The 18,559-nt window shown below is 38.6% G+C and overlaps 1 protein-coding gene across 1 annotated transcript in view; it reads right to left on the reverse strand.

The window, feature by feature from the left end:
* The window catches only part of CFAP47 (cilia and flagella associated protein 47), a 546,469-nt gene that overhangs the window by 327,693 nt on the left and 200,217 nt on the right, over positions 1-18,559 (reverse strand). The window contains exons 31-32 of the mRNA XM_053891727.1: positions 9,641-9,722; positions 8,018-8,104 (exon numbers count right to left, since the gene is read on the reverse strand). Coding sequence (XP_053747702.1) covers positions 8,018-8,104; positions 9,641-9,722 — 169 coding nt within the window. The remainder of the gene's footprint in view (positions 1-8,017; positions 8,105-9,640; positions 9,723-18,559) is intronic.

Here is an 18,559-nt window from a genome sequence, read left to right on the forward strand (position 1 = left end):
ATTTAGGAATTTGCAAAAGTCAGATAAAGTTTAATTTTTAGAAGCTTACCTTTCCCTTGGTCATACTGTTTAAATGGAAGAATATAATAAACATTGCTCAAACATACCACAAATGTTTCTCACCCTAACAAAATTTCTTGCAGTCATTTAGGTCTAAATACTATCAAGATCACAAATTTGTTGTAAAGAGAATACAATTTAATTCCATAGACTAAGAACTAGAAAAACAATAAATTTTTAAAAAGGAATAGAGAAAGAAAAACATTTTAATTGTTCTTTTTTTTTTTGAGGGGGGGGAGAGAGAGGGGGAGAGAGAGGGGGAGAGAGAGAGGGGGAGAGAGAGAGAGAGAGAGAGAGAGAGCGCGCATGTGAGCAGAAGAGGGGCAGAGAGAGAAGGGGGTAGAGGGTTCAAAGCAAGCTCTGTGCTGACAGCAGAGAACCAGCTGCAGGGCTTGAACTCATGAACCATGAGACCCTGACTTGAAGTGAGGTCGGATGCTTGACCAACCGAGCCACCCAGGTGCTCCAGAAAAGAAAATTTTAAAAGAAGCATTCAAGCTTGTTCATCCACAGCCCCTACTAAGGAGGCCCACCTGGAAGTGATCTGGGGGTGAAGACACAAGCTTCAGTTAAGACAGGAGGTAGAGAGAAAGCTCAAAGAGGAGACAAGCTACAAGGCAGTTTGCTGGTGGTGGAAGGCACAGCAGCAATCTGACCTGGGCTCCTAGGCACTGCATAAATCATCCACAGAGATCGCTGCCAGGGATTCCAGGAAAACTGAGATGCACCTGTTTCTGATTTAAAGATAAGGCCCTGGGGCGGCTGGGTGGCTCAGTTGGTTAAGCACCCGACTTCGGCTCAGGTCATGATCTCACAGTCCATGAGTTCGAGCCCTGCATCAGGCTCTGTGCTGACAGCTCAGAGCCTGGAGCCTGCTTCGGATTCTATGTCTCTTTCTCTCTCTGCCCCTCTTCCACTTATCCTCTGTCTCTGTCTCTCAAAAGTAAATAAATGTGAAAAAAAAAAAAAAATTAAACATAAAGCCCTGCAGGCCCAGAGATCTGTTTCCCTTGTCTTCTCACCCCTATTACCCATAGTGGCTCCTGGCTCCTTAATCATCTCTCACCAGATCTCCTTCCCTCTCAGCCTATATGCTAGTTTTTCTCAGAAGATCCCTCATCACTACTTCAAAGAGCAAAGGGCTGACATATTAAATGAGAACAGTGCAGTATCCTACCACGTGTCCCAAAGTTCTTGCATCTGCACTCACTTTTCTTCCTTCTCTACAGCAACAATGGATGAGCTATCCCTTATCTTGCACTAGATACCAAACCTACTTATCTTCTTCTGGAGATTCCCGCATCAGTTGCCTTTTTTAGCTTTTGGATCTTTAATTTATCTCTCCTCAGCAGTTCCTTTTCAGCAATATCAAAACATGCTCACTTACACTCAGCTCTCTAAAAGCTCCCAAACTTGGATTCCCCTGATTCTTCTGTCTGTTCCCTCTACCAGTTATAAATCATGAAGGCGTTTTCTACCCTTATGCTCTCCACTTTCATTCCTTTTGTTCATCAAACCAAAGTCCACCTAATAACCTTCCCCCAACACATTACTACTCCCACACCCTGAAAGTGCCTTTGTTGTCCAATACAACAGGGAATTTTTTTTAACGTTCATTCATTTTTGCGAGACACAGAGACAGAGCATGAGTGAGGGAGGGGAAGAGAGGGAGACACAGAATCTGAAACAGGCTCCAGGCTCTGACCTGTCAGCACAGAGCCCAATGCGGGGCTTCAACTCACAGCCCATGAGATCATGACCTGAGCTGAAGCCGGACGCTTAATCGACTGAGCCACCCAGGTGCCTCTACAACAGGGAATTTTTAACTATTCTCTTAAGCAACCTCTCAATTTCATTTGGTATGAATTTCATCTGATACCACGCCCTCCCTCAAAGGCTTTCTTCCCTCCTTGTTCATCATGTCATAAAGTATTAATGCTATCTTTTTGCAATATTTCAAGCTCATTTGCAGGATTCTCTTCCCTTACCTATTTAAATACTGGGTTTCTTTGATATCAGGTTTCTCATGCCATCTTTTCTTCATATTTTATAGGTGTGTTTCTCCCAATTTTATCTCCCAGAAACCACTAAATATGCATTAAGAAAGATCACTAATTGTTGTAATTAAAAAATAAAGATTCAACATAATATTCAGAACATTATGTTAGTAGTAGTAATGAGAATAAGTGTAGCTTAATATCAATGAGATGAATGATATTGTTACACTCTATCAAGGTATTTACATCTACCTAGATGATGGATGTATTGAGCTCTATATCACTTTATATATTCAGTAATTTCTTTTCTTACTCTCTATTTCCACTAAATGAGAAAATCCTACCTCATAATTACAGGTTCATAGAATAGGTGCTCATTTTGATTGTTTTGGACAGTCAGGCCCAACATGAAGCCTGAAATTATAGAGATTATTTTTTTATTGAAATCTACTTCATCTACTTTCAAATAACAAGCAAATGCCAAGCTGGTTGATGAACATACCACACTCAAAAGCCAAAGGTAAAGAAACTCAGGCAATAGCATTAAATAGTATTCTACTCTTCAATGGCATTCATCTTTGGGAAAAGTTTCTTCAGCTTCCACTACCAGGAGCTCCATAACCTATACAGTGTCTTTGTGCAAATTAGAAAATGACACACGCTCTAAGAAACTGTCGTCCTGATGGTACCCTTATTTAAAGTAAAAATACCCCCTTCGTTTGTTGAGACACAGAGTAGAATAGTGTCCATAGCCTTCATGAGCAGCACATAGGCTGGTTTTAGCTCCCAATCATCAACTCAAGCTGTGTAGAAACTACACAATCATATTCAGTCTATCTGTCTATTCAACAGTTCAATACATTTTTTTCTCCAATAAATCTTGGAAAAAAGCCAAACTTTAGATGCTTTAGTGATTTCTCCCATATTAAAAATCATGATATTCAAATCCTATAGGTATATGTCCAAAACATGGATAGGATTACCTGGTGGATCATTTGAGCTAGCCACTTAAAATAATGAAAATGACAATACGGAAAAACATCAGTGCTATGAAGATATTATTTTTAATCTCATTCCTGTTGGAAAAATGCACGTGGGGGGCACCTGGGTGGCTCAGCTGGTTAAGCGTCCAACTTTGGCCTAGGTCATGATCTCACCATTCCTGAGTTTGAGCCCCACATCAGGCTCTGTGCTAACAACTCAGAGCCTGAAGCCTGTTTTCAGATTCTGTCTCTCTCTCTCTCTGCCCCTCCCCTACTCACGCTCTCTCTCTCAAAAATAAGTAAACATTAAGAATTTTTTTAAAAATTAAAAAAAAAGAAAAATGCATGTGAGAGTGACCTCCCCTTCATAACTAGCACATCTCAAAATTGGAGAGAAACACCTTGAATTGACAGAGATCGCGAAGCAATTAGGTAACTCAGTAGCCTAACAGTATTTATATTTTTTTCTATTTCCTTTAACAAATGACTTTGTAACTGAAGCATATTTTTAATCACCTACATTTCCCTATGAATAAGGGTTCATTTGCAACACCCTTTCTTGTGACCAATGGCTAAATGTCTACCAATATCTACCACCAACAGATTTCCTCCAGGTTACGTTACAAATTAATCTTACATTAATGACAAAGAATCACTCCTCCAAGAGCATGGGCTTTCCTTGGTAAAGAGAACAAAACGTTATCATTTACTTCTTTCACATGTATTTATCACACACCTGCAAATGTGTTCGTATGCTCCCTTATATCCAAATAAAACATGCAATATTTGCTACCACATATGAGAATAACAGTTTCCACACTATATGCCACTGACATTAAGGGACATCCCGCAAAGCCATTTAAGAAAAGAACTTCACCAATTTTACTCTTCCCAATCACATTTAACTGAAGCTCATTTTCAGTTTTCCTCACAAATATGATCCCTTGTGCTATCTTTGCTTGTCTTCTACAGAGGCATGCAATTCTAAATAATGCCTCAGTAGAACTGGGGTCCTGCCTACCTTTAGCAATACTAGCAATACTCCAACTTTATAACAGAAGTTTTGAATTGGGGAAAATGTGTTTAATTAACGGGAAAGATTACTGCTGTCTGTTTAAAAATATCAAAATATTTTACAGAGTTGTGCCACTATTAAAAAAAAAACCCTTATGATAGGACACTGGGAACAAATGAATAAACTGTTTACCTAAATTTATTATTCAGATATTTATTATTAATCACCTTTTTGTTTTCCAGATTCTTCGGTAAAAATAGCACATGTACTTCTTTCAGCATATACAGATGTATCCTTTATATCTACATGAGAGCCCTATTTATATATTTACATTTAAAACAGCATTCTGAATTTGAGTGTTTGTGTTATTGTTTTTCATCTCGCTTGTGCCTCAATGACTCATTTTTAGCCATCAATACATTTTTGTGAATTAGGAATATAATGGAAGAAAATAGCAATAATTAAACATGGAAATTTAACAAGCAAAAATAAGCAACTGCCACAAAATCAAAATGGTTGAGACAAGCTATATTCCGTTATCCAAACTACTAGCCAAGGAGAACTGACAAAGGCAGCCGTGGAATGCATGCATGACCTTTAGGAAGGAGAAAATAACCTAAAGGGATTGTGAAAATCACAATCTATTTCCAACCTGTGAAACTCCCATCAACAACACTGCTTGCTTTTACAAGAGAAATTGCCAATCCACTTCTGATTTACTGGAGCTTCTAGAGCTATCCATGCTTTAGACACAATACATGGAGAATCACAGCTCTGTGTGATTGGGCAATCTTATCTATTCCTATGACTTTATCAGCAAAGAATCCCAAACATACGTTGCCACCCAGAACTCTTTCCTGACTGAAGGATATACCCACTTCATAATGACACAGGGCACCATAATACAGCACAACGAAAATTAATTCATTATGCCCTCTTACCCTATCTCATCCTCCACACCCAACAAAGTCCTGTTAGTACCCCCACTGCCTTGTTATTTCAGTGACTGGCATCAAATTCCATTCAGTCACCTCAGCAAGACCCAATGTCATCTTTTACCTCTCTCTTTCACCCCCCCGCCCCAAGATCTATTCACTAACCAAGTCCTACTGTTTTCTACTCCTAATATTTACAAAAGCTGCCCCTTACTTATCTTTCCCACTACTACCAGTATTCCCAGCACCAGGCTCTTAAATACAGCTCCAAACAGTTTCCACACTGTACCAGAGTGTGATTTGTCTAGAATGCAAAGCTGATTATGTCAACCTCATGTTTAAACATGAGGATGCTAACCTCATCCTTTGCTAGCTCTGTACTGACCCTGGGCTAAAATCCAAAAAGTACAGATTCCTTGGTTTGGCTTACAAAGTCAACTACAATCTAACTTGCGACTGGGATCAAAGTCAGATTAAATTGATTTTCTTCCCAGAAACCTTCCCCAAGGCACAGGAAAGGTAGGTTCTTCTCTAGGTGCACTCACCCTTAGTGCTCTGGGCTTACCTTATCATAGCATTTGTCATGCTTCCATGTAATTATAGATTTTTAGTTACTTATATACTCCAGGACACAAAATCCTGGAACAGAAAGACTGTATCCGGTTTACACCCTCAGAGCCTAGTACAGTGCCTGCACCCTAATAGTTAAGTAGCAAGTATTTATTGAGCATCTGCTATGTAGCTGACACTCTACCAAATTCTGAATTTACAAATAATATTTAGTTTTTATTTTATTTTATTTATTTATTTCTCTTAATTTTTATTTATCCTGAGAGAGAGAGAGAGAGAGAGAGAGAGAGAGAGCAGGGAGAGTAAAGAGAGAGACAATCTCAAGACAGCTCTGCCCTGTAAGCATGGAGCCCGATGCAGGGCTCAAAGCCACGAACCGTGAGATCATGACCCGAGTGGGAATCAACAGTCAAATGCTTAACCGACTGAGCAACCCAGGCACCTCAATACTTGTCTTCTAAATTCATAGACTTATAGGTTGGGAAAGACAGGTAAGATGAACTAAACATATCCATCAATGCATGAGTGAATAAATGAATGAGTGAAGAAAGCCCACTACCCAATGTCAGGACTAGTTTGTCCATAAAGTAGGGCATTTTCTTCCCTTCTGTTTTAGAGTTCCTCCTCTTTATTAGTGAGCAAAATTATAGATGATACAGCCTGGAGTTAAGAAAAAAAAGAAGAAAATGTTCCAAATCTAAGTTTGGCTGAGAGTCATGAATGCCCTTGTACATTCTTCAGGGAATTACTCCAGGAAAAACAGGATTTCTGTCTTTGACATCTGGCAAAAAAAAAAAAAAAAAAAAAAAAAGGCAGGGCTGGCTGACACAAGAACAAGAGGAGAGGAGTAAGTAGGAATCATGCAGCAGAAGGAACTCTCTAGAGGGTAGGCTGGGTAGCTGGGTGCCGTGGCGGATTTAGGCTACCAGAGAGGAGGAGCAAGGGGACCTGGGGCTTCAGTACCTGCAGAGAACAAGAAAGAAATAAGCTCCATCTACATCAGAGGGTTTTATATGGCTAAAATCAGGTGACCTTGGAAGATAGTACATGTACCTGTAGACTTTTGTTTCCTTGTCTCTCAACTGGAGATTACTGCTTGTGAAGATTAAACAATATCACATTTAAAAAGCATCTTGTGAGGCTCAGTTGTTTAAGCGTCTGACTTTGGCTCAGGTCATGATCTCACTGATGGTGAGTTCGAGCCCTGCAATGGGCTCGCTACTGTCAGCACAGAGCCTACTTCAGATCCTCTGTTCCCCTCTCTCTGCCTCAACTCCACTTGCAGCCTGTCTCTTAAAAAAATATAAAATAAAATAAACTTTTCAAAAGCATCTCATGACAAGAGTCTTACATAAACTACACACTCTCTAGTTATTAATTTTGTCCTTTCCTTTCAGTGACTGCTGCTTCTTTTTAACTTCTCCCTCATTTTAACTCCCTTGTTCCACAGCTCACCCTACTTATGGTTTCGATCTGTGAAGACAAAGCAAAAACCCCCACGAGTCTTAGTGGGCAAGATCTGTCATGCCACATTTAGAAGCCTAGGGAATGATTCTCAGGACTTTTTTGTTTATCCAAAAAAGATGCAGGATGTGAAGGCATAATTTATGCTATGTTAATCTACCTACAAATGCAACTTGGCATGAGGTAAATTGGAGAGTCTCCTCAAAACCTGGCCTTACCTACTGACGTGGATTCCTAGTGGATATCTCCCCAGAATAACGTTTATAGCAAGAGTCTAGTATGTACTAGAAGTAGAAACCATAATTGTCACTATCATCCATTCTTTAATGAATGCTTCCTTTTATTTTATTTGTTTATTTTTAATGTTTATTTTTGAGAGAGAGAGAGAGAGAGAGAGAGAGAGAGAGAAATACAGAGCATGAGCAAGACACAGAATTCAAAGCAGGCTCCAGGCTCTGAGCTGTCAGCACACAGCCTGACGTGGGGCTCGAACCCATGAACCACGAGATCATGACCTGAGCCAAAGTCACATGCTTAACTGACTGAGCCGCCCAGATGCCCCTAATGCTTCCTTTTAGTACCAGAATATGACAGTAGCTACCTATTTTAGGGATTACATTTCTCAACATGCCCTGCAGCTAGGTACCATCATGTGAGTAAATCCTGCCCAACAGAAATGATACACTTTTTGGGTGACAGCCTTAAACAGTATTTACTTTTCCTCCACTACTCTTGCAGGTGTTCTTTCTTCCTTGTTCTGAGAAATTGTACCACAATGAAAGCCCAGTACTGAGCGTGGAAGAGACACTGTACTATCCCTAAAGCACTTACTTCTCAATTGTTCCATGAGAAAGAAAAAGAAAATGTCTACCTTATTTGGGCCACTGTGCTTTTGAATTCTTTAATCAGGATCATTACCTATACCTTAACTAATACACTATTCATATAAATCAACCAAAATACCCTAGCAGTGAACAAGCCTGGAAATGTTACCTTGTATATCTGAAGGAATACATCTGTCCATGCCCCTTTACTCCAGGCTTCAAACCGAGTCATCTCTATAACAATAGAAGGTTTTTCCTTAGGCGCACAGGAACACACAGGCAAGGTATTTAGTGGAAGAGTTAAAAAAAAATAAAATATTACAATATTAGTAAAAATGTAAGGCAAATATAAGTCCAAAGTTTTAACCACGTAGCATATAAGGGTTTTTTTTTTCTTTTTACAAACTTTTGCATGTTCTATTTATACATTCATCAAGATCTCTAATTCTCCATGTACCAATAAAAGAAACTATCAACAGAGGTAACTTTCTGGAACACACAGCCCCTTACTGAGGTCAGAGATTTATCCATTCACCGTATCTACTAGCTCATTCTGTGGCAGAAGTGGCAGAATGAAATGCGAAGTTACTCTGAGCTCTGAGCCCCAAAAAGGAACATGGTCTTTGGCTAAGCCACCGGAACTCACCAGTGTCAAAGGACAGGCCCCTGGTTCTCCTGATCATGTCATGTGGTGAGAGGAGAGTCGCCTCAAAGCCTGTAGGCTTCTCCAAGCAATTCCCCTTCTCAGCAGGTTTCCATAAAATGAACTGTGTACTTTGAAAACAACTAGGCATATTTTGCTTAATTTCTGCCTATTCTCCCCTTTAAATGAAGAAGGGAAATGAAGGGAAATGGCAAGTGGTAGGGAAATTCAACCAGTATTTCCTTAGAAGATATATATTCTAAAAATTTCCTTTAAAAAATCATTTACAAAAGAATAAACTATTCTCCATTATTAGATCCAATAAAAGAAGCAATTATATATTTAAGAAAGCCATGTAATCATTTCTGCACAGTGTAGGGTCCGAGGGGAGGCTGCCCCAAGATGGGTCACTTTGGCACAAAGATCGAGTTTGAAGGGGTTTGGGACAGGTCCCCCCAAAACCCAGGTCCTGTGGGTTCAAGAGAAATTTTTCCCCTCCCTTAACTCACAGAAGAGTCTGTATGTGGTGGTGGGAGGGGGGGGCGGGGGGGTATCTCTATCAAAATAAGGTTGTTAGCAGAGATAAATTTTTATATGAGTGGCCCATCTGTCTGGCAGGGCAAACACCTAATTACCAAACATCTACTCTTCTTATCACATTGTGAAGTACATTCCTTTTCTCTAAAGTCCCAGACCCCTACCCCCTTTCTCCTTAGTTCAGGATGACTTTTATACCTCATTTTGACTCTCTTTGGAACTTCCATATCTATGTGGATTCCCCTTATGTCTGCTAGTAAATTTTATTTTCTCCTATTAATCTGTCTCATGACAATTTAATTCTCAGTCTAGCTAGAAGGACCTTGAAGGGGACAGGATATTCTTGTTCTCTGACAACAGGAACTCCATGAAAACTTTTAGACAGAAAAACATGTTTGTGTGTGTATATGTATACACATATATTTAAATGTTTGTTCTTAATATTTATATTAATATTTATACACACACACATAGGCTTTGCAGAGAAGCAGAATCCATAGGACATTTCATAAATAAAAATACCAAGATTTTAAAATGAAATCTTCTAACAAAGACCAGAAATCAGTCAATTCAATAACTGTGTAGATTGTTCTAGAAATTGTATTCCCTTACTGTAATTTCAAGCCACTTTTTATAATCTTCTGGTTCAAGCAGAAATTCTGGCAGCACATGAGAAATACATGCTCCTTGAGCGCTAAAATAAAATAAAAAGTCCAAATTATTATGATAGAATACTCAATGGTTTGTATTTCATTTGCATTTGAACATCAATTATTTCAATGTCATATAGTTTAATGTGTATTGAATTTTAATTTTAAAATTTAAAATTTGTATCGTCTTAACAGTTCCCTTAACAATGAAATGTGCATATGATGCTTTCTTTAGAGAATTAATAATGACAAAGAACTTACTCAACTCTATAATCTTAAGAATTTCACTTGCCTATAATCAGCCACATCTATCCTTAAAAAGTAACAGAACACAGAGTTATATGACTTGACTCCTATTGCCAAGACACTAACCATTTTATTGCTGTATGACATTATAAAATTGAGGGGTGCCTGGCTGGCTCAGTTGGTTAAGCGTCTGGCTCTTGGTTTCGGCTCAGGCCATGATATCACAGTTCATGAGTTTGCGCCCCCCATGCTAACAGCAAGGAGCCTCCTTGGGATTGTTTCTTTCTTCCTCTCTTTCTCTGCCCCTCCCCCACTTGTGTTTTCTCTCTCTCTTTCTCTCAAAATAAATAAACTTAAAAAAAAAAACATTATAAAACTGAAAAATATCCAGGAAATGTTTGAATACAATAAAGCATCTAACAGATCATTAGTCACCCAATGCTTAGTAAATGCCTATCACAACATATACCTGAAAATAGAAAACCCCAAATATAACACAATTTATCACCTATTTTTCCAGAGAATATCCAAAAATTCTGGCTTCTCTGATTATATAAACTTGTAGTAGTATATCTGTTGCAGCAAATATCTATTTAATATTATTTTATACATTTAAAGGCATATATATTCATATGTATAGAATTTATCACATTCAAGATTATATTTTTAACTGTCATATTTCTTGAAATATTTTAATTCAAGGTCTTCATATTCATGTCTACCACCAGCAGAACCACTTTAACGAAGTTTAATCTAATACGGTTTGGGCAGGAGTGCTTCCTAGTGGGGATTTAAATGTTCAAGTCTAACTCATTTAGTGACCATAGAATGCCATCCATGATAAGTATTTGTCAGAGAATGCCACCTCTAGTACTCAGCTCTGTAGATGTTTTGCAGTCCTGTAACCACTGAAAAGTGGGAAAAAGAAAAGGTGGAAAGGAATCTCAAGATAATTCTACAAGCTCAAAGCTTGAAGGTAGCACAGATGAATGAGAAAAAAGAACTGAGAAAGGGAACCCTAGTGGGGATGGAAGCAAAGAGCAGAGTTTTAGAGAGATTAAGTTGGCCTTGGCTTTGGGCCAGAGGAAGCTGGTGGAAGAAATTATACTGCATGCATAAAGCTCCTTTGTTCAGAAGTCAAACACCATCCATTCTGTTTGATTGTCACGCATTTCCCATCTGCATCTACATTACTCCTATGATTCCTCACTAGGCTGCAATTATTATAGAGTTAAATAATATCTAATTTTAATGGAACACTACTCCTTAGCAGGAGTAGCCCACCTAAAGCATATGTAAGAACTCAAATGAGATGACGATCCATGAAGTTGAAATCCCAGTGGTGTCTGTCTCTGAGCTGCCTGTGTAAACAAAGACAGAGACATGCAGAAGCTGGAATACTTTCTTGCATCCAAAACAAATATGGGATTCCAGAAGGAAATCATCACTTCTATTAAATGCTACCGAAAGTCTAAGAAAAATTATCAGGGAAACATTAAACTGAGAACTTCGTAAGGAAGGAGACCGTGTGGTATTCATTTCAGTATGCCATAGTGTCCAGCAGAGAATCGGCCCTCAGTAAAATGTTGAGGATGAAGAATGAAATGAATATTTTGCAATATTAAAGACAACAAGCCCCAAATGGAGTCAGTTATGCTAAACTCCATGTCCCCAAAAGTGAGATTTAACTTCATTATGATTTCAGCTCTCCCAGAAAGGGGATCTGAAAGCAGTCCCTCAGAAATGCCTGAGCAGCATTAGCTAGGTAATCTGCCTGAAAGATCCCTACCATCGCTCCTAGACAAAGTAACTTTGCAATAACCAATCTGCTTTTGTGCTGTAGGAACTGAAAACTTTTCCCTCCTAACCTTCTAGGTATTTTTGCTAATCCAATAATCAAATTGACAGACAGATGAAGAGGGGGAAAAAAAACAGATTTAATTACATACCTATGGGAGCCCCACAAAGACAGGAAGACTGAGAGGCAGTCAGGCAGTTGAGGCTAAGGAGAGGGGTTAGGGGTCTGGGTCTTCCAAGGGGAGGGAGAAAATTCACAGGATTATGAAAAGAGCAAATATTTGGTAAAGAGTCATTTGTCATGCCATGTAGTTAAGTCTTTCTGATAGGAAAAGTTATCTCTGGTAATAGCTCCCTTCCTGGTACAAACTTTTATGTAAATTCGTGTAGACAGTTAAGGGTGAGGTAAAAAGCTTTTCCTGTCTGCTGGGTCTCACTTACTTTCAGCTCAAAACAATCCCCATGCCAAAGTGGCACAGTTTGGGATGGAACATTCTGTCCCCCGCCCCCATTGCCTAAGCACAACTCCGTTGTTCTTGCTTCCTTCTGCCTATAAAATCTCTTGACTTGTACAGCTCTTCAGAGCTTTTTTCTATCTGCTAGATTGGATGCTGCCCGATTCATGAATTGCTGAATAAAACTGATAAGAGCTTTAAAATTTACTCAGGTGAATTTTATTTTTTCACCGAATTTTACAGACACTGTTAAGAAGTGAAGGTTAGCAGAATATGCCACTGGAAAATATACTTCTTTGGCACACCAATTATTTTGAGAAACTGCAGGAGAGGAGAAGCTCTAAAAACAGAGAAGTCACCCTTTTGTAAAGGAAAACATACCTTTAGAAAGGAAATTTACATTAGAAAAGGGGCCTGTACCAGGAAGAGAGCTATTGCAGGGAAATAGATAACTTTTTCAATTGAAAGATTTATCTGCATGACAGGGCAACCTTTGTGTAACAAGTATTTCCTCCTCTCACCTTTGCAAAGAATTACGTCTTCCCCATCTTGGTCCCCTTCCCTCTTGAAAGCCCTAGACTCCTATTCTTTTCCTTAGCTCAGAATGGTATAGAAGTCTCATCTTTAGGCTTTCTTTTGAGTCTCAAATCTTTGGGGGGCTACTATACTTAACATACACAATATTTTTTCCTCCGGTCTTTATATTACAGGGCAGGTTGGGGGGGAAATCTCAGCCAAGAATCTAGAAGGGTCAAGGGAAAATTATTTTTCCTCCCATGTAAGAGACTCGTTTTCTTCTTTTCATTTGGAATCTATCTTAAATCCTAACTTCATCAGTCCCTAAGACAGTATTAATGATTGTGCTTTGTCAATAGATTTTATGTCTGATCAGTATTATAGAGAGTTGACTTTCATAATTGATTTGATTACACTTTTACATGCTAGGTTTTCTATTTACATATTTCTTCCAAGTTTACACTAAGCAGAACAAAATAAATTAGATGTAATGAGTTATTAAATCCTCAACTTGATCTCCAAAGATTTTTGAATTTCTCATTTATTGCATAAAACCAATATAATTTCACTTGTATACTGTAATTGTTCACTGTAACATTTATGATTTTTTGGATTTAATGTATTTATTTCCATGATGAAACATATGCATGTATCTTGGATTAATGACCCAATTTTATTAACCATTGAAATGTTGAGGGATTTTATCATAGCCAACATATCCTGATAAGCATGTATTTGCTAATAAAAAAGCAATAAATTTGAATGGCTTGGCATTAACTCCAAAATCATTCTTCCATACTTGTGTCCTCACATCATAAAATGTCAAAACAGAAACCATCCATGTTAGTGTCAACACTACTGGGAGCTGTACCAACATCAGCGCTAGAACAATAAGATGACGATTTTGAGTACCATATAATTTACTAAAGTTATCAGAAAACTGTTTCATTTCTATAATGCACAAACAATAAAGATTTATTTAAGCGTCTGACCCTTTTTCTTCTGTTCATAGGTAACACTTCAATAGATTTTAAAATACACCTTTTTTTTTGTAAATAATTATAATTAACCCCTTCTAAAAGAGATAAACACAACTAACTTTCTAAAATAAAAATGTCATTAGAATGTTTGCCTTATTGAATTAAAATATTTACTTTATTTAAATCAATCATCAAAGACCAAGAGTGGGACAGAGCAAAATTAAAACAAAAGTCATGTGCTTTCTATTTTAAAATTATAAAAACTTTTTAAAAGTTTCTATTTTATCTAATAAAGACACACTTGATAAATACTGGTTTTCTGGCAGTTTTATGTCAATAAAACTTTTCTTTCTTATAGAGGTACAGACTTTTAAAATACTCTATTTGGGGGCGCCTGGGTGGCCCAGTAGGTTAAGTGTCTGACTCTTGATTTCAGCTGAGGTCATGATCACAGGGTTCGTGGGATCGAGCCTTGTATCATGCTCCATGATGACAGTGCAGAGCCTGCTTGGGATTCTCCCTTTCCCTCTCTCTCTGCCCCTCTTCTGCTCTCTCTCCCCCACTCTCCCTCTCTCTCAAAATAAATAAACTAAACTAAACTAAAATATTGTATTTCAGTGATAATGATATCACAAGAGTCAGTTTTCCACATGTCACTAATGGCTACCATATTGAAGAAACATAAGAAAACATTTTAGCATATGAAACCCATAGATCACAACTTATTTCATTTAAATTAATCATCATCATAATCTACTATGTGTCATGTAATACATATTTAATATTTTTAATTGTTTTATCAACCAGTTAAGTTTGGGAATTATCATCTTCAACTTTACAGATATGGAAATTGAAGCTTAAACGGGTTAACTTGTGTAAATTCACAGAAGTACGAAAGAGCTAGAATTTGAGCCTATCTCTACCTAATTCAAAAGCCATGCTCTTGTACCCAATATCAGTGCATTCTTCCAGAACCACTCTTAGACTGCTGCTTTGAAATATTTTTATTCTTAGATGCCATTCCATTAAATAAGATACCATAGTGGTCATGCATAAGTAAGAAGGGTATAAAGTTTTTCAAGATAAAAGAAATGAAATAACAAATGGAATTACATTTATGTATAAAGCAGAGTGAGTTGGTTTTCTCAGCGTATTTATTTTGGTGAATGAAAAATTTATTTAAAAATCAATGGTATTGGAAAGTAACAGTTACAATAGTTTTAGATTATATGATAACCTACATTGCAGTTTCAATGCTAGGTACATAGTGTTTTTGTTCTGCTTGTTTTAGTTTTATATTATGGAAATAATAAAAAAAAGTTTATTTTTTCAGTGAAAGGTAATGACATCATAAAAACGATTAATGGTTATAAATAAATGAAATCATATCAAAGAATACTAGGCACTGTGTTAGTCTGCTCAGTCTGTCATAACAGAATACCACAGGCTGGGTAGTTTAAACAGCAGAAATTTATTTTCTCACATTTCTGGAGACAAGAAGCCCAAGAACAAAATGTTAGAAAATTTGGTTGGCTGTGAGCCCTTTCTTCCTGGCTTGCAGACAGCTTAGCATCCCATCTTTATGATATCATTAAACATAATTACATTGTTTTCTTTTTAATATTTATTTTATTTTTGAGAGAGAAAGACAGAGGGATCCCTCACATGTAGGGGAGGGACAGAGAGTGAGAATCCAAAGCAGACTCTGCACTGTCAGCCCAGAGTCCAATGTGGGGCTCAAACTCATGAACCATGAGATCATGACCTGGGCTGAACTCAAGAGCCGGACACTCAACCTACTGAACAATCCAGGTGCCCCAACCATAATTACATTCTTAAAGGTCCTGTTTCCAAATACAGTTGCACTGGGGGGTATGGCTTTAACAAATAAATTGCAGGGACACCCAATTAACTCCATAACAGGCACAAATGACAAAAAAAAATTAAGCATATTGTTTCAAATAGAGTGATAAATTTATTACAAACTATAATACCTGTTTTCAAAATAGTTTTTACAAGACATATGGCATTGTTATGGGCTGAATTGTGTCCCCTCAAAAAGTCATATGTTGAAACCCTAACATGGTACTGCAAAATTGGACTATACTTGGAGTTAAGGCCTTTAAAGAGGTAATTAAGATAAAATGAGGCCATTAGGTGGGCCCGAATCCAATCTGACTGATGTCCTTTATATGAAGATGAAATTTGGACACACAGACACCAGGGGTGTGTGTACACAAAGGGAAGACCATGTGAGGACACAGAGAGGAGGTGGCTGTCTCCAAGCCAAGCAAAGAGGCCTCAGAAGAAACCCAATCTGCCAACACCTTGATCTTGCACTTCTAGTCTCTGGAACTGTAAGAAAATATATTTCTGTTGTATAAACCTTCTGGTCTGTTATGGTAGCCAGAGCAAACTACGGGTATGAGGAAATAAGTGCTTTAATAATTAAAGAATTTATAGGTTAGTATTATAAATAAAGTTCAATGTATAACTTTCATAGTACAGACTCCACATTTTCCCAACTTGATCCTCTCTGACTGGCTACACCTCCTCTCCTGGAATGCAAATACTTTATGTTTTCTTCTCTTATCCCTAATTTTTCATATCTCACAAATTTTTTTCCATTCTTCTATGACTACCCTGAGACTCAATTTCAAAGTTTTCTTCCTGTTACCACACAAGCTCAAAAAGCAAATGTCTGTGAAAGACAATGTTAATAAATAAATATTTAATGAACATTGGTTCCATTCTGTGTTATGAAGGATGCTGGGTGTCAGAGATGCCAGATGAATGAGAAGTGCTTCCTACCCTTAACATGCACGCAAATTAGTGGGGGTACACTGACTCATAAATAAGTCAGTGGTATGAAAATAATTTACAAAGTTATACATAGCCATGCTGTTTTCCTTAACTGATATAATCTTTCTCATTCGTTCAACCAGATGGGGCACAGAGAAACAGGAAGAAAACATAGACTTGAATGTTCACATATCTTAGTTTTTCCTAAACTTAACAGTCTCTTTACAAGTAATCCTGTGCTTTGGGATAAGCAATCAATTTCAGACCTCTCGATTCCCACACAAGATGGCACCTGGGAAGAGGCAGATATATTGTCTAATAAATAAAGCTTCAATCTCAGGTTTCCCCACTTTCATGAGTCTCTTCTAAAGCCATGTATATATCCGTATATCTAAATTTTATATTTTTAATTTGATATTTTGTTAAGGAAGGATCTCCAAATTGTGTAAGGCCTCTCAGAACATGGATCAGTCCTATATTTGGGTTCACATGAAGTAGGTGAGAGGGACTTTTCTATCTGTACAAGCAGGTTTGTGATTACTTTTCTGGATCCTCAGTCTCTTTGGCAATGTTCCCTATCTCTGTCTGGAGCTTAGCTGCCATGTGGGTGGGCACTTGCCACTGAGGCCTGAGATGAAAATCTTGCGTCTCTCCTCTTAGCCCCATTGAGGACCAAGAGGTCCCTCATAACTGACTTAGCCCCATCCCAGTCCTCATATATTTGTCATTCATACTGTGGCTTCAGAGCCAGCCATCTCCTCCCCTTCTGCGTCTTCAGTGGCGTCCCTGTCATTAGTCAGCCTCTAGAACAGGAGGCCGGGTCTTAGCTCAGTTTCCTTAGGTGACTTCTTTGCTCTTCTCAGAGTGTGTCCCTGTCAGGCCTCATTCACAGAGACAACCTCTCCAGGAAGAAAGGACCTGGCCATTGCCATTTCCCTCCTGCCCCTCGGCATAAACACAGAGCCAGCCACCTGGGGAAGCAGCACAGCAAGGACACTGGCTGCCTAACTTGCTTACACTAGCCCCACCCCACATTCTTCTAGTGGAACTGCCATTCTCAGTCAAGCTGGCCTCAGTCCCAGCCTGGGAGACCCCTCCCCTGGAAGACCATCACAAACCCCAGCCCATACCACATCTCCTGACCAGAGTTTTGCAGGGTTTCAATTCTGATGGAGGTGGAGCAAATAATCGCCCCACTGTGTGCCCCAGTCACTCTTCAGCTGTTTCCACACTGTATGCCCTTGGATTGTTTGCCCAGCTTCTCTCCTAGAGCAGCACAGTGCCCTCCAAGCTCTATCACAGCCAAGACTACTGATCTTTAAAATTCCAGGGTTTAAGCCCATTGGTGGCAAGAACTCACAAAATTCAGCTCCGAAATTCAGCTTCTCTGGTTCCTCTCGTTTTCCAAACCAATGGTTAGGGGGAAACATTCTCCTTGTGTGTTTCCCTGTGTGCTCCTCTGGCTCTCACCCTTCTCGGTGACCACGGCTGCCTCCCCTCTGTAGCAGCCAGGATCTATTTCTCCCCTAAACCACCTCTCCACCCTTCCCACCTTCTTCAATATGGCCTCTTTTCTCCCCTTAGCTGTGTAGTTCTGTCAGTCTTCAGGTCAGTTTCTGGGGGATTGGGGATCATTTGATAGTTATCTAGTGTTGGTGGGACGAGGAGAGCCTAGGGTCCTCCTACTCTGCCATCACCTTCCTGTCTCTCTGTACTATGTCTAACTTTTAAGACCATAATGTTGCCAGGGACTCAAAAATTCTAATTTGGAAATTAAAAAAAAAAAACCCTGAACACCAAATCTTTCCTTTGGGATGCCTCTTGTTACCCTCCATCCCCACCCCTGCTAAGGTAGCTGAACATCTCTGGCTAACTATGGAGTAGATTCCATACACAAATAAGAACCAATTTAAAAACTAATATATTTCAAAATATATGAATCCTATTGCATAAATAATTACAAGCAACAAATGCTATTTTAGTGGTACAGGAACATGATTAGATGGAACAGTAACACTGCTTATGGATGTTCCAGTGGTTGAGGATACTGCAAATATAGGCAGACAAAATAATATAAATCACCAA

Source organism: Panthera pardus, unplaced genomic scaffold (assembly GCF_024362965.1).
Source record: "Panthera pardus isolate Hobbes unplaced genomic scaffold, ASM2436296v1 HiC_scaffold_27, whole genome shotgun sequence".
NCBI lineage: Eukaryota > Metazoa > Chordata > Mammalia > Carnivora > Felidae > Panthera > Panthera pardus.